At 36.4% G+C, this 16771-nt stretch overlaps 3 protein-coding genes across 3 annotated transcripts; 2 read left to right on the top strand and 1 right to left on the bottom strand.

Annotated features, from left to right (window-relative positions):
* Positions 1-96: 96 nt before the first annotated feature.
* LOC148911853 (uncharacterized) lies at positions 97-2913 on the top strand. Its single transcript, XM_089028772.1, has one exon. The coding sequence runs from the start codon at positions 289-291 to the stop codon at positions 2911-2913; it is 2625 nt and encodes an 874-aa protein (XP_088884898.1). The 5' UTR covers positions 97-288.
* Positions 2914-3753: 840 nt separating this feature from the next.
* LOC148911852 (uncharacterized) lies at positions 3754-9748 on the bottom strand. The gene is made up of 7 exons (XM_089029087.1): positions 9463-9748; positions 8859-8939; positions 7952-8020; positions 6366-6477; positions 5644-5744; positions 5379-5460; positions 3754-4218 (listed from the first exon to the last, which is right to left on the bottom strand). Exons 1-7 carry the CDS (start codon positions 9736-9738, stop codon positions 4139-4141), a joined length of 801 nt encoding a protein of 266 aa, XP_088885213.1. The 5' UTR covers positions 9739-9748; the 3' UTR covers positions 3754-4138.
* Positions 9749-10074: 326 nt separating this feature from the next.
* On the top strand, positions 10075-16718 carry LOC148911851 (stomatin-like protein 1). The gene is made up of 8 exons (XM_089029279.1): positions 10075-10218; positions 10372-10481; positions 11589-11655; positions 13290-13372; positions 13735-13938; positions 14183-14238; positions 15066-15184; positions 16012-16718. The coding sequence occupies exons 1-8, from the start codon at positions 10143-10145 to the stop codon at positions 16461-16463; spliced, it is 1167 nt and encodes a 388-aa protein (XP_088885405.1). The 5' UTR covers positions 10075-10142; the 3' UTR covers positions 16464-16718.
* Positions 16719-16771: the final 53 nt, after the last annotated feature.

Raw genomic sequence — 16771 nt, 5'->3', positions numbered from 1 at the left:
GTTTAGGTTTCGGTTTTGTATCAGTCTATCGTATGGTCGAGGTTTTACATGATGAATATGCATGCGATCGAGACAGTCATGAAAGCGAGTGCAAGTCATGTGACCTACATGTTGGGTCGGAGGTTTTCTTGCTCTAAGCTCTGCTCCTCGTCGGTGGTTTGTTATGGCGAATTCCTTTTCTTCTGGGACACTCAAAATACACACAAACGCACACGCCGTTCGCGGTAGACCCACACTAAAAGATGTCAAGCGTTTTCGGAACGGGTCGGTCCGCGAACTCAAAGCAAAATGCCAAAAGAATGCCAAAGATACCAGAAAGATTACCAGAAATGTGAACTCAAAAATGAAACTCAAATGAACTCAAATGAAACTCAAATGAACTCAAATGGACAAACGTACAAACTTACTCTAACGTACTTAAACGAACAAACAATCACTAACTCTTTAGTAAGCAGGAACTTCATTGATAACTGCTTCGAAGATGATGGAGACAAAGAAAACATTCCATGTAAGCTGAAGATGGACGCCATATTGGAATCTTTCAAGACAACATTTCATGCCTTCCGCGAATCAACAAGCATTGGACTTACGCCATTTTCATCGAGGATAAGTTTTTTATGTATTCTTTTCTTTTTGTTCTCAATTTTGGACAGTTTCTTCAACATTCTATCGTTCGTTCAACTATTAGTAGCGAGCCTGTTGTGCATGATGTTGATTTTAATTGTACATTTCATAAATGAGTCAACTAAGAGTTTGGTATACTCTTTGGAAAATGACTGTGATTTATTGGAAAAGGCTGTACAGTTATCTGTATTTGTTGATCACAATAAACTATTATATTTATTAGAGGATTGCAGGTCTCGTTATGCCAAATTTTATACTTCTCAGTACCGTGTTGAGCACAAGCCTCGTGTTGCTTCGCGTGATCGAGAACCAAGTAGAGTCCCTGTTGAACAACTCGCACGCCTTTTGCACAAAAGCAGAAAAATACGGAAAAGGGTTCGTAAGTATGTTTTCAAAAATGTACCCATGACATCTAGAATGCATTGCTTTGTCAATAAATGTCATTTGAATCACGAAATAATGAAGTGTTATTGCAAAATCTACAAAGGATCTAAACGAAACAAAGCTTCTGGTAATTCTTTTCCCAGTCGAAGGAAATTACGATTCAGGAAACCCCTCCTTAAGAAATTAAAGTTTCACAAAAAAGCAATAAATGCTGGTTATAGTCGTTGTCAGCCAATATTGAAAAATTATAGTCCAGGAAAACATGCTTCCAACAGTTTACCCCATGTTTACAAGAGTCTCAATCACAGAATAAATCACAGTAAGTTTACCCTAAGCAGAGATGTAGAAAAAAATCCTGGCCCATACACAGTAACTGATCCCAACAAAACAATTTCTGCTCCATATTCTCAAGGTAACATTGCATTATTTGGTCCAAATGCTGGTCGTCAGTGTGTTGCCATGTCACTATGTGCATTGATATATAACCATAGGAGTGCAATAAGTTCTTCAGTAGACCTAGTAAACACCATGAATATTGGGAATGAGTTATATTCTGTCCTATCAAGATTATACAACCAAGAATTTTTACTGTTGACAGAATTACCCAGTATAGTAACAGTACTAGAAAGCACTTACCAAATGGAATACAGTCCAAGTTATACTGGTAATATACATGATGTCTCATGTACTGTTGATTTCCTCTACTGTATGCCCTTAGGTAATTCTTTGCAGATTTTAATTGGAGAAAATTACCATTCATTTCTATTAACTATTCAATGTAGTAAGGTAGCTATTTATTGTCATGGTGATGGCAGATTTAGAATATTTGATTCTCATGCTTGGAATTCATATGGCCTCCCTCATCCTCAAGGTACTTGTGTACTCCTAGATGTCGATGACTTTAATGCTTTAATAAATTACTTCCAAAGTTTTTATGACAATTCAACAGGTTCTTTTGAACTCAGGGGAGTGCATATCACAGAAATGTGTGAACAAAACAATGCAAGTGAAAATACCTTTAATCTACCAACCCACATAACTGAACAGAGTGAAGTGATTGGTAAAGGCACACATGATGATCAACAAAGCCACAACAGTCATAATACAAGTTTCAATGCCTACATGAATGGTATAATTTTGAAACGTTGCTGCGCTATATCATTTTATTGTATTTGTTTTTCTGTTTTAAAAGCCTGTAACTATTGGAATTCAGATACATTGGAATCAATTTCTGATCATGGAAACATGTTTTATACTCGGAGCCTCAACAAAGAGTGCCTTAAAATCAATGATTTACCAGCAAGCCTTCAGATATATGATGCAGATATAAGTGTTAAAAATAATTTACAAAAACAAGGCAAATTGTGCTGCACATCTGCTACAAGCAAATTAGGACTACAGAAGATAATAACAAATAATACAAAAGGCAATACTGGATTTTTAGCATGGCTGTCCAATTCTTGCATTTGTTGCATTTTTCACCATAAATGCCGGACCACCGACTTTTATCTCATAGTGTTATACAATGGGGAATTTGATATGTTTGAAAAAGTAACCAGTGTATCCACCTTAGTACAGAAAATGATTGGTATAACAACACAAACACTTCAAAATGAGTTAGATTACCATATTTTATTTATATCCTGCTCAACTCAATTATCAAACACTGCAAGACAAGGTATCATAAGGAAACACAAATCAAATGCACAAAAAAAGGTTAATGCTGAGAAATGCAAATTAAGCTATGCAAACATGAATCCTGCCCTTAAGAAACAACGTTTGTCTCAACAAGCAGAACAGCATATGAACACTGCAAAAAGAGAAAAGAACCTTTCACGCCTGAGATCTAACAATCAAGTAAGATACCACTACCATCTGCTATCAATCGTGAAGCATTTGGATTAGGAAGCGAAAATGCCAAAGCATTAGCCCTACAAAATGCTCAATATTCTTTTATCTTTTTTACCAAGCAAACCGCCTGGCAACAACGGTTCCCGCGAGACCCTCTCATTTTTTCGGGGTTGACCAACATAAACACATCCTCTCCGATTGCGCTCCTTTACTTTCACACTTCTACTACTTTCTCACCTTCTTTGTTTTCGACATAGGTAGCCCGAGTAAACGCCAATAAGGGCGTCTAGTTTCTTACTGATGGGGGAAAAAAATCTTAAAACGGGCTAAATTGAAAAAATAACCACGCAGAGCGAAAGAAGTGCTATTTCGCAATGATCGGGTAAAATTTCAAAGCTTTATTTCACGTTTAGATGATTTTATTGAAATTTTTGATGAATCCCCATACATTTCCTTATAACAGGACACCACAGAAACCAAGCTTGGGCTACCTGTGCCCGGTGCACAATAGGATTACGATGAGATTACGAGAAACTTGTGAGGAAAGAAACAAAAATAAAATTATTAAAATCTTTTTTGCAACCGTTACTCTAGTGAGGAGTTAGATGGAGAAAATATAACCAGAGAACCTGTGAAAACCCTTTTCGCAAGGGAGAAAGCAACACATAAAACAAACTCATCAGAGCATCAAACCAGCTTCACTTTTCTTTAAAAGCATTTGTCATTATGATGTTAGTAAGAAGACGTTTCAGTTCATAATATAAGATATAGGGGAAATGGTAGACTTGCTCCAAGTCAACCTCTATTGTCTCCCGTGAGAGCTTTTAACTCGAGTGAAGCGAGTGATCATTAATTTAAAATCAAATAATTTTTTAATTCATAAAAAAAATCGGATAAAACATTATTAATATTTAATGCCACTTCCTCAAATCATCCAATATGAGCTTACTAATATCGAAGTACACTTTTCATTTCTGGTGTTTATATTTTCACAATGTTAAATGATTGGTTTAACAAGGGCTGTCGACAAAAACAAATTCTGGTAGTAAATATTTTTATTGGAAATTATCATACAGGTAATACACCGAATCAAAATATGGTGACCAATTTGAATAATTTTGTTCTGTACTGACTGGCCTCGTGTTCAACTGGAAACACAAAAGCATTTTCACGTATAAGATATAGGCTTGTCAGTCCAGAACAATCCGGTTATTCAAACTGGTTGCCATATTTCGTTTTGGTGTATAGAGCAAAAGTATGACATGGAATTCCATAATGGCTATGGTTCCAGTTCCTTTAGATGAAGTAGTAAACCAGGCCCATGAGTAGATGACATCATTATTCTTGTGATGAATTTACCTGCAGAAAACCAGAGTTTTGAAAATGTTGTAACAGCATTAGTTTGGCAGGAAGCCAGGTAATTTCTCATGTTTTGGCAAGAATTTCACATCGTTTCTGCAGATTTCTAATCTTTCTTCACAATCTTCTTCACTTCCCAGTTTGACGAAAATCCAAAAGGGATAATGCTTACAAAGCAGCAGCAGGAGGAAAGTGGAAATACCACATTCCAAGACTAATGTTTCCATATATATTTATTTACCAGTAATTACCGTTATTATTTATATTGGGATAACAGAAAGATCTGGTACTCAATGTTCTCTTATGGCACATGTTTGGTGGGTTACCTCAGCCTGCATTGCAGATACTCCTGATGTCTAGAAGGGTTAAGAATGGTGCAGAGAAGGAGACATACCTCTAAGGGAAGTTACATTTTTATAGGGGGGAGGGCTGAAGCTTCAGTCAGGGTTTGTGCTACTCCTTGAAATCCTTGAAAAGTCCTTGAATTGAAAACACGTTTTTAAGGGCGCTTGAAAAGCCCTTGAAAATAGGGGAAAACGCCAAAATTCCTGGAATACTCCTTGAACTTTATGCAAACTTAATGTTATTTTTAACTTACCTTTTAGAATAAATAACGATTAAAATTGATTGAAGAGTTTCTGGTTGCTTGTTTACAGGTTGGATGCGTGTCATGCTCATTTATTATCTAAGCTAGTGGTCCCGGCTGAATTAGCTGCACTTTGACATTGAATCAATGTTTACAACCATGTTCTGATACAAAAAACTCTGTCCTTGAAAATCGAATTTTTGTGCTTGAAAAGTGCTTAAAAAGTCCTTGAATTTTGTAACGAAAATGTAGCACGAACCCTGTTCAGTTGGGAGAGTCATCAGCAAAAAATGAACTTTTGTTGAGGGTCAAGCCTTTTTATTTTGAAGATGTACAGTACCTTCCCTAATAATTAGTTTAATTCATGATTCTTGAAAGAACTAAAAAAACCACTGGATTTAATGGTAAATTTAATGTATGCATGTATGCTTGTTCTGTTTTTTTCCCAATAAGATGTTAGTCTCTCGTGAAAATGTTGCAAAGTTGCAGCCTTCAAAACAATTTTATATCTATAATTGCTGATAAAATCAACTCTGTTAAAATAGAAGGATTGAATAAGATAATGAGTGCTTACCTTTACTGCTGATTTTATGAGAATGTACAGCTTGTATTAAAGATGTTGCATTGTTTTTGATTTCTTGATCTTGGAAACTTAGCTAATTCCAAGAACAAAAAAAAAGGAATTATCAACATTCTATGACAGCTTTGTTAAATACTTTGTAACAGCTGAATTTCAAAGCTGAATCTGCATTTATTCCAATAAATGCTCTTGTGCAGAAATATGATATAAAAGTGCAGATTGGTCTGGCTTGTAAGCTTTTCATTTAATATTATCATACCTTGCCTATCCCAACATTAAGAAATCCATTTTTGTCACATTTGTAGGAATGACCTTGTTTATAAGTTTTGATAGCTGTTACGATATCATCTGTAGCAGTACCTGGGAAAGCAGGGCCATAAACGTGTGCAAAAACCACAAAAACTGACATCCCATAAGAGACCATTTTTTACCATGGACGGGGGGTTGTGGGATTTAAAAAAATCAGGCGTGAAGAAGTGAAGAGTCATAGTGAAGAAAAACAAGGGAGAGGCGATTGGAGTGGGGTGGTCAGATTCTTTATTTGGGCTACCAAGGGAATCCCAAGGGAATCCCACTGCCCCCCCCCCCCCCCCCCCCCAATAAAAATGAATGCCTCCTAAAGGAACAGGAAGTTATACTAACGGTAGAAAATTTGCTTGAGTATAACCATAAAACAATATTGTTCCAAGTCGAGAATAAACATGATGGGTTCATACATTAACTGTATTCTATCAAGTTCAAGCTTAATTTGGAACCTTTGTGCCACTGGTCATTCAAGCAAATTCCAGAAAAGTATGTTTGAATTTTACGTGATGACTCCTTGAGCATCAATTTTACCCATTCCAGGTAAAATTAGCATTGCGGACTGTTTTAAGGGGACATAATTAGTAGATGCCATGTTGTAAAGTCTCATATAACAGTCCAACCGTTTCAACCACAGTTTTCCTCAACCTTACAGTAGATCCGAATGGCCAATATTACCTCTCCTTGTTGTTGGCATCTTTTCTCTTAATATTCTTTGTAAGGATTTGACTCTATCTATCATTTCCATGGTAGAGAGACACTGATCAAACTTAAGTCCTCCTTTTTTAATCTGGAAAAATTTAAAAATTCAATGTAAGTTCAATATAATTGAATTATTTTTGGACATTTCTACTTATCCCCTTCATTTTCCCTTCCAGCCCCAGGGACGAAAGAGATGGGGGGAAGAGGATGAGTTGGCTTTAGCCCTTCCACTTGTCCAGCATGAAAGACAAGACACTCTTTGAGCATTGCACTGGGTTGCTCAATGTGCTGGTATGCTGGAGCTTATTTAACACCTAATCTTCATTACATGTATGTACCACTATTTGGGAGCGGGTTTTTTGGGCAACCCAGCAAAACGTTTTGAATTTTCACCTTTTGAATGGCTATGGATAATCTTAATGTATAGCAAAAACATGCCCAACTTCTAAAACTTGTTTTCCTCTTCTAAATGCCTGAATTTTGAGTCTTTTTTAACTTTTGGAAAATCCGGAACCGAAAATAGATGGAATGGACTGGACTTCGGTTGGCTGAATCGTACGGAACATAAACTTTTTTTTAACACTGAATTTGCAGTCTTTATTCTATGATTTTTATTTTATCATAAATAACTAGTGATTCTATTCTGAAATATTTAAAAAAATGAATTTTTTTAAGTATTAAGAATTGTGGCACAGGTTGAAGTCCTGTGAAGCCAGTCAGGGGCAAGGGTTTTTCAAAGGACTGTATACATCATGTGTCTATAGGTGATTCTGTGGATCGTTACAAATTTTTACAACTAATTTTCCTCCATTAAGATGGTATCAGAGATCAATTGGATGTTACTTGGATGTGACTGGAATGGATTGGTTGTGAATGAAATGGATTGGAAGTGACTGGGCCTCAGTCAGTGACTGGATCTTGAATCACAAAAATAAAGGTTTTGAATTTTCACCTTTTGAATGGCCATGGATAATCTTTAATGTATAGCATAAACATGAAACAAATTTATGGTGATGGAGTGATGTGTTAAGACACTAAAAATGGGTCACTGACTAAACTTTATCTGAGAAGCATATGACTTGTTCCAAATCAGAATATTATTGATACAAATCTATGATCTTTTATCTGGTTGTTTGAAATTATTGAAACAGAGAAATAATTACCATAGCTGGAAAGAACATGCTAAGATTAGTAAAATGGTGAAGTTTGAAGGAAATAAGGCCCCGTCCACATTATGCCGGATAAATTTGAATCCAAATTTTTATTTATTCAGTTAGGCCTACCGTCCACACTAGTCCAGGTGAATCCGGAACAATTCTTCACCAAAAATGAATTTTCAAAATGGAACCGAATAAATAAAAATTCAGATTCAAATTTATCTGGCATAGTGTGGATAGTGTGGACAGGGCCTAAGTTCAAAACTCACAAAGTTTTACTAATTTTAACATGCTTTTTCTAGCTATGGAAAAAAGTTTTCTGTCCTATGAGTTTTGGAGGTCCTTGGGATTACATAATAAAAGCTCCTTCCTAGTGATACCACAAAGACAGCATTAGATTCTTACTTGTTCAAATAATTCTTGCCCACCAACTATATCAGCCCCTCCTTCTGTTGCAGCAACTGCGGCATCTCCCTATTTAAAAAAATACAATACCAACTTAGTGTTTTAGGTATACCATTGTTAGGTATTACAGTGCGACTACATCAACCAAAGCCACCCAAGCAAATTTTAAATCAAATTCCCAACTCGCATCAGATGAATTAGTGAATTCTGGGTTTTAAACTGTCTCTTGCAGTTCACTTCTGATCATACACACACTTGTATAAAGTAAAATATGTGCCTTTAAAGAGGAAAATGTGAAATTTGTACAGATTCTATTGTTGAAATACTCAATCGTGTTTGGCTAATTTGTATAAAAATTTGTCTGAGTGTCCTTGGTTGGTGTAGTCGCACAGTAAAGTTATCTTATAACTTACTATTTGGAAGTACAATTATATTGATTTGTAATTTTTATACTGTCACATATTTTAATCACCCATGTCATTAGAAAATACATGCAATGAAAATGCAGGAAAGTGCGTTTATGCATATAATTCCCGTCTGCCATTGTTTTGCCATCGCAAAAGGTGATAGGCGATAGGTCGTTCCTACATGGAAATGGTTTCATTGAATACAAAGAACATTGAATCAGTCTCACACTAAGGTCCATGTTCTCAACAAGAATAAGAAGCAGACACACAAGTCATTCCATGTATTCTCAGATCTTGGAATGACCTAATTCCTATCGCTTTTCGCCTATCGCCTATCGCCTATTGCCTATCGTCTTTGGAGATGAAAATGTTTTTGAATAGATGTAATACCAGTGATACAGTGATGCATGAATATTTCATGGTCTACCACTTTCAAAGCATTGTATAACTAGTACAATGTACCTATCAGTGAAGACTATATATCCCATACCTCAACTTACCTCAGCAAAAACCAAGAGAGTCTTCTGAAGCCCATATGGTTTTGGTAACATGACAATTCCTCGGTATGCTTGTACCTTATTCTGGAAAATATATATCAACATTATCAGATAAAGATCAGATAAAGTATGCACATCTGAACCTACCTCTTACCCCCTTCTCCTCCTCCTCCCCCCCCCCCCCCCCCCCCCCATAAAATGTTTTACACTAAAGGAGCATTAAGATCAAATCTACTATAATTTCAGAATGAAGTTTGCTGAAGGTGCAGTTAACAAGCATACATTGTATAAAACGTTTCTGCATGGTGTTTGAGGGGGAGGGGTGGTTATTGGGATTACACAGTACCATGTTGATTGATGATAAATATTTGGTCCTTCTTTCTTATTACTATGTCAACCAATCTCGAGGCCAATAAGGAAGAGCTTTGGTCTTTTCATTTCCATGAGACGAGATGCTTCCCAAAGCAAGATTATGGTCTGATTTGATAATTTTTCTGATATGTATGTGGGAGGGGAGGGGTAGAAATAGTTTCTTCTCAGAAATGCAAAGTAAACAACTGCTGTGCATAGCAACCATTAATGAAGTCTTTTTCCTTTCAAACTTTACCTTTTTTTCTCCCATGTTAATCTTCAAGTGCAATTCTACGGTCTCATCAAAGTTACTGAGAGCGTAAGCACGAAGCACTGCCAAAGCTTCGGTGAATGAATGCGAAGGGGGCGGTCTGTAGTTTAATAAATACACATTATCTTCATAGTTCCTTGCTTTATCTAACGCGGCTGAGACCTTCTGTGAAGCTAGCGACCTCGTAGTAACAATAACCGGCGAAAGAAAACGAGTAAATGAACGACTTTGAGAGACACATGTACGAAATACGGACGCCATCTTGAATTTGGAAGATTAACGCTGACCAAATTAAAGGAATCTCCGCCGAACACCCGCCGAAAATTAATTTCTTAGTGGGGTGGGGTAGGTATCGTAGATATTTTCGTCCTTTCAAAAAAAATCAATTAAAAACAAAATTATACATGCAATTGTAAAGGTTAATGGTCTTAAGCAAAATGATAAATGAAAGTTATTTTTATGAAGCTTCTTGAAGTCATATTCATAGTAATATTAGATTTGTTTACTATGCGCTTTCGATTTGGACAATATTTATTTCCCTCCCTCCCCCGTATTCAAAGTTTAGATACGTAAAGTTTTATTTATAGACCACCGAAGACCACCATGGTTTGAAGTTTGCTTGTTAACGCTTTCTTTCTTTATTCCTCTCTAACTTATTCCTTTAAATGCCGAAATATTTTACTTACTCCAATATCCCAGAACACCAAGTCGCTATTTATCATGATGAAGACGAAAGACTCGGTAATAGAAGGTCGATTCTGGATGAAAAAGAGCTAAAAATTAGTTCTTAACCTGTCATTTTTCTTCAATTTTGTAGAGCTTTGCTTTATTTTTCAAGGTTCAGGTAAGCCATACTGCTACTTACTTTATCTCTGTTGTATTTTTGTCTTGCAGTGGATGGAAAGAGAGATGTTAAACAAGATTTTGTAGGGTTTATAATCACAGGAATCTGTTCTGTTTTCTTGGTTCTTACCCTTCCCATCTCAGTGTTTTTCTGTGTGAAGGTAAGGAAGGTTTACTCACAATAAGCAATTATTGGATTCGGTTATCGCATAATATCGTAAATTATCAAGACCTCGGCTGTGTTATCTGCCTCAGCCGAGCCTTATTATACATTTTGTATACTGGAAAAACATTACCATGAACATTGAATTATAGAGACAAGAATTATGGTCGCCATGATGTCGCGTGAAAAACGCAACATTTTTAATTCAGAATTGAAATATTTCAAGAGTTATTCATAAAATATATGAAAATAAGTTAAGGATTCCTTAAATAATTGTTTTTGTACATAATTCTGGAAATAAATACACATAATGAATGAAAACAAAGCTACCACAGCGTGACCTTGAATGAACTTGACATGATAAATGTATTATCTGTAGGAAAACCTACAGATAATACATTTATCATGTCGAGTTCACACAATATCAGGGATTGGCTGAGGGCTCTCGACCAATCAGAATTGTGATACTAACTAGTTCTTTAGAAACTTATTAGTTTAATAGGAGGCTACAAACCTACAATCTCACTGCCCCACCAACAAACAAACCTGCACACACACAATATTGACATACGCACATGTGTATGACAGGAATGCATGTTAGTGCTGTCTATTGAGACGAAAAGGGGAGTACACCTAATTGAAATATCGAGACCAATTCAAATATAAACTATTGTTCTAGTCTGATTAGCCAGTGTTCATGTACAAACATAAGGATTATGGCATTCCAGAACAAATTTTATCGCTATTCCAGTGTATATTTTATCTAAAAACAGAAAGGCCAGGCCTATATATCTATGAATCTATTTTAGTTTGCTACTTTCCCCCTTGTAAGTTCTTATTTGAAAGTATTATATAGTTTCAAGGTGCAGAAATATTCTCTTAACCCTTTTGGGTTGTTTTCTTCTGCTCCTCCGAGTTAATTTTTTTTTTTTAATAGTGATGTACAGTATAAAATTCTCATTCTGGGAAATAAAAAAACCTTGAAACCTTGAAACCTTGATATATATAAGTTTAATAAAAATGAAGACCTCTCCTATCACTGCCCACTAAATGCAGGTCAGAGTAAATAACTTATCATGGTTACTGTGTTATTGCTGGTATCCAGGTATTAAGGGATTATGAGAGGGCTGTGGTGTTTAGACTGGGAAGACTACTAAAGCCAAAAGGACCAGGTAAGGAAAGTCTATCTATCTATCTATCATCTATCAGGTCGTGGGTTCGATTCCCAGCAAGGTCGGAAATTAATTTTTCCGAATTTAATTCCAAGGGCTTTCGCCCGGAATAACCTCGTTCCCAAGCACTACAACTTACCTATATTATCTTCTATCTATCATCTTCTTTTTCTTCCTCCTTTCTTCTCAGCTTGCTCCTCTTACTGCTTCTGCTTCTCCCTTCCCCAATGGAGATCACAGAGCATAGTTTGGAGTGGTGAAAGGGAGGGGCTAATCTGGGAAAATTGCCTTGCCCTCCTAAAAAATTTGATATTGAATTTCTAATGCTGCAGTTTTTAGCAGCAATTGCAGCACATTTAATTGCATTAAAGTAATATTGCATTAAATTGCATTAAAGAAACGTTTGCCTTTAAATATAGGAACTTAGACCTGGAGAGAATAGTGGGAACCCTGGCACTTCGTGATTTTATATACGTACGCTACTTGAAGTACATTGCACATGTTTGTAGAAGACCAAATTCAAATTTAACGAAACAGTTGCTGTTTGCAATTCCATCTGCTAAATATGTTAGAGATCCATGGATCAAAATTAGTCAACTACTTAATGTTGATAAACACCAAGCTAAGAAATCTACACAAGACAGAAAAGTTCTAAAAGGACTACTACATCAGAACTTTGGCTCTGTGTAGACTATATAGTCCCTGCTGATCAACTTATAGTTGGAAATAGCGGAATGACACTGATACTGATACTGAATATCAAAGCTTTAGGCAACTCAAAAACATGTTTGGTTACAAATGTAGGGGTTAATCCCCCCCCCCCCCCCCCCCCCCTCTGCCAAAATCTCTAGAAAATGAATCAATTTATAAGACTGAGACCAGATGTCACTGCATTTGTTATCACTACACAGTTACACATTGTTGGTCAAAGAGTGCAGCTGAATGAGTTTGGTATAATAGTAGTTTTATTAAGTACTGCAAACCTTGTTAAGTTCATCAGGGCTATTGATGTATTATTGTGAATAATAGATTGTTCACTGATTCAGACTCACAAGTACATGTAGTAGTGCCAAACATCATGAATCAATCAATGGAAAACTTCTCAAAATCTCATCCCTGCAAAGAGTTAAATAAGGTTCAAATCAGCCATGTGTGTCATTCGTCATTGCTCCAAGCTACAGCAGCTTGCTCTAGAGTTCAACTTATAGCTTCAGAATAAAGTGGCATCTGGAACAGGCCTAAATTGTTTTTTATTTGTCTGGCAGTCCTCTTATTGACGATAAATTGTGTCATCACATTGTCAAAGTAGTGTGGATTGTGGATCCATGAAGCGTTGTCAAGTGAATGGCTTACTTGCCTCCTGGATCCACACTACTTTGATAATGTAATAATGAAATTTATCATCAATAAGATGATAAACACACAAAAAACTGATGTCTATTTGTTTTTTACAATATCAAAAACGATAAAAACTTCTTGTTTTTAGTGATCAAAAGAATCAAAGAAAGAGCGTGTGCTCATAGATGTCAGCTTATCTGTCTGTCCTCTTATTGATGATGAAAAATAACCAATTCATACTGTGCAAGAAATTTGTGAGTTATTTTAAAACATTATTTTGTTTCATTTTGTTTCAGGGATTGTGTTGATAATGCCATGTTTGGACAAATGGACAAGAATTGACATGAGAGCAAGAGCTTTCAGTGTGCCACCACAGGAGGTTAGGAAAAAGACATTCATTTACCCCTTTTTTCCAATGTGTTTGTCTGATCTTGTTGTAACCTGAACACGCAGATTGAGGCAGATAGGGAGGGGGAGGGGGGGTGAGGAAACCTGGGCTGGAAGTGCTCCCCCGCCCTGCCCAGAATCTCCTTAAAAAAAGACAAAAAATGGCATCCATGATTACATAAGTAATTTTGTTTCAAAGCCCTAAATATTGACCCAGTTCAGAATAAGATTGAAAGATATACCCCAATAAAACAATCAAAAGATTTATAGTGCAGTAACTAGCATCATTAGATATAACATATCTTAATAAAAGTACCTAACTGATTTCTTTCCTCTTTTGTGGCAACATCTCAGGTGTTAACCAAAGATGAAGGTTGGGTCTCAGTAGGTGCAGATGTACAATTCCATTTAGAGGATCCGGTCCTTTCACAAACAGCAATACGAGATCTAAACCACTCTTTGCGCATGCTTGCACAGACAATGCTAGTCAACAGCCTGGCATCCAAGACAATACTACAGGCTGAAACTGATAAAAAATTCATAAATTTACAAATGCAGGTATGAATTCCATAAGTATTAAGTCAAATTTTAGAGAAAATTTGTATGGAATACTTCTTCAGCTTGCAATTATTGCAATTATTACTATGTTTTTCTTTTTTTTTTCTTTTTCTTTATTTGATTTGCAATTATTGTTTATTATTTTGAATGTTATAAGGAAGAGCGCCAAGAGCAAACCTGGATAGACACTTAATAAATAATTATATTATATTATTAATACTATGACATTTTTTGTTGTTGGCAGAATGAACTGAATGATGTGGCAAAGAAATGGGGAGCAGAGGTTGAAAGGGTAACAATGTAAGTAGTTTAAACAATTTCATGTTTTTTCCAAACAAAATGATGATTATGATGATGACTGCTGCTGATGATGATGACAGATTATTATCATGATCATGATCATGATGTTAGTGTAAGTGTTAGTGATGACAGCTGCTGATGACAGATTATGATCATGATCATGATGGTGATGATAGTGTTAGTGATGGTGACAGTGATAGCAATGGCAATGTTGACTGCTAATAATGATGATGGCTGTTGATGATAATGATGACAGATTATTATCATGATCATGATGGTAGTGTTAGTGATGGTGATGGTGGTAATGACTGCTGACAATGATTCTAATGAGGATGCTTCACAATATTTATTCTCTGTGTCCCACACAACAGCCCATGTTCATCTGTGCCGGCTGTTTCTACGACTGTCTCAATAAAAAGTCTGTCAAACTATGTATTGTCCTCTCACCTGCCTGAACAATTCAATCCTGGAGAAGGCAGTAAAATGGGAAAACCTTTCAATATGTTATGCTATTTAAATTGTGTAGTTCCAGAAATCATCCATACCCACCCCACAAAGGAATTTGGAATTTCTGAAGAATAGGGGGGTCAGAGAAAGAACAAAAATTACAGAGTTTGTATGGAAGAAAATTGGAATTTCTGAAGGGTAGGGGGGTGTCTTAAAAAATTCCTCCATAAGGGGGGTATGGATAATTTTTGGAACTACACATTAAATATTCAAAATTAAATTTTATAAAAGTTAAATTTTATAAAAATTAAAAAAAAGAACATATTTCTTTAGTCTTTAAGGTAATTTTTGATCACTTGTCTCTTTACCTGTTTTGATAGATCAGAGGTTCGAGTTCTAAGGGAAGCACCAGTAAATGAAGGAGTAGACATCTTGAGCTTGTTCAAAGGTGGACCCAATCCATCCACAGCAAACCTTCTGTCAGGACTTTTAGCATCAGGTGAGAGAAAATGGAGCTTTAGTAAGGAAAGCAAGGGATGTGTGGACTCTTAGTTTATTGCCTTTATGTGTACCTTTAGATAAGGGTCAAAGGCCTAGGGCAAACATTGAATTTTCCATGCACTGAACTCATTAAAAACAATGGATATCAGGTGATAATAAAGCTTTGATGTAATTAAGTTCGGTGCATGGAAAGTTCCACGTTTGCCCTAGGCCTAACTCATGATAGATCAGATTTCAAATTGAATAAGCAATACTGTACCATTAGCTATTCCGAGGAATAGGTAGCATCTTGGAATTATGCCACCTAAATATTCCCACAATGCAATGCCAATTCGACCCAGTTTTTTGTTCAATCTTGGAATGGATAATGCTTCCTTTAGGTCATTTACCTTCGATTGTTACAGTAACACGAATGCTGGAGAAAACCTCAATAGAACACACCTGTGCTCAAACTTCTCCCCTTAACATACAAACTTTGTAATGATGAAAAGGTAAATTATACACCGTAAAAAGATGAAAAAACTTACTGACGTTTCGGACGCTAGTCCTTCGTCGGAGGACTAGCGTCCGAAACGTCAGTAAGTTTTTTCATCTTTTCACGGTGTATAATTTACCTTTTCATCATTACTGCTTCATTAGAAACACCGATGCAGCTCACACTAGTTTTTAGCTAGTTATATCTTTTCATACATACTTTGACATACTTCCCCCAAATCCCTGCAACCTTTCATATCTCCTTCCCTCTCCCTCCCTCTCTCTGCACCTTCCTCCACACATGACCGTCCTGATTTTTGACCAGTCACCAACTGATGAACTTTTTATTAGCATCTGGTGGGACTATTCAGCCTGCCTCTTTTAAAGCCATCAAAATGAACGATAACTCAGATATCCTACCAGCAAATCTTGTACAGTTTGCTCATAGTGTCTTGGACGAAAGTCTGGTCCGTGAGCTGGGTGGTCTGTATCAGTTCAATGTCATCGGCGAAAATGGTGGAACCTGGATCATGGACCTGAGGAGTGGATCAGGCAGCATTACAGCAACATCCACACCCATGGAAAAACCAGACGTAGTTCTGACCATGACTGTAGAAAATATGCAAACGATATTTCAAGGAGGTGTTTCACCTTTTAATGCTTATATGCAAGAGTTATTGACTGTGGAAGGAGATCTGAAAATGGCGATGAACTTGGAGGTCATCATAGACAGAATCAAGAGACGGAGAATTCCCAAAGAACCGAGGAATCCTAGGGATAAATCTGGTGTTTTTATTGTGTAAAAACAAATATTTAATTAACAAGAATATAGTGGATATGTTGTACATTTATAAGATAAGAGCACTTCAGTTCATCAGGTGATTGTAAGTGCTGTTCTTACATGTAGCTCACGATGAGTTCCCTCCCTACCGTCGACTGCTACTAAAACTTCATGTGAGGTTGCATACAGTGATGCTCTCAACCTTTCCAAATTTCGAGCGCTTTTGTGCTCAGTAATTCAGAGTCGCTCAGTGCGTGCTTGTTGGCAAGCAGCTCATAGCCATGACAAGAAGATAGAAGATCGGTTATTGCAATTCGTAATCTTTATCCC

Source organism: Actinia tenebrosa, unplaced genomic scaffold, assembly GCF_029948245.1.
Source record: "Actinia tenebrosa isolate PJP-AT-01 unplaced genomic scaffold, QUT_ActTen_1.0 PGA_scaffold13__45_contigs__length_12533684, whole genome shotgun sequence".
Lineage (NCBI taxonomy): Eukaryota > Metazoa > Cnidaria > Anthozoa > Actiniaria > Actiniidae > Actinia > Actinia tenebrosa.
Note: the sequence above shows the minus strand (reverse complement) of the source record. Positions and strands in the feature narration are given on the sequence as shown.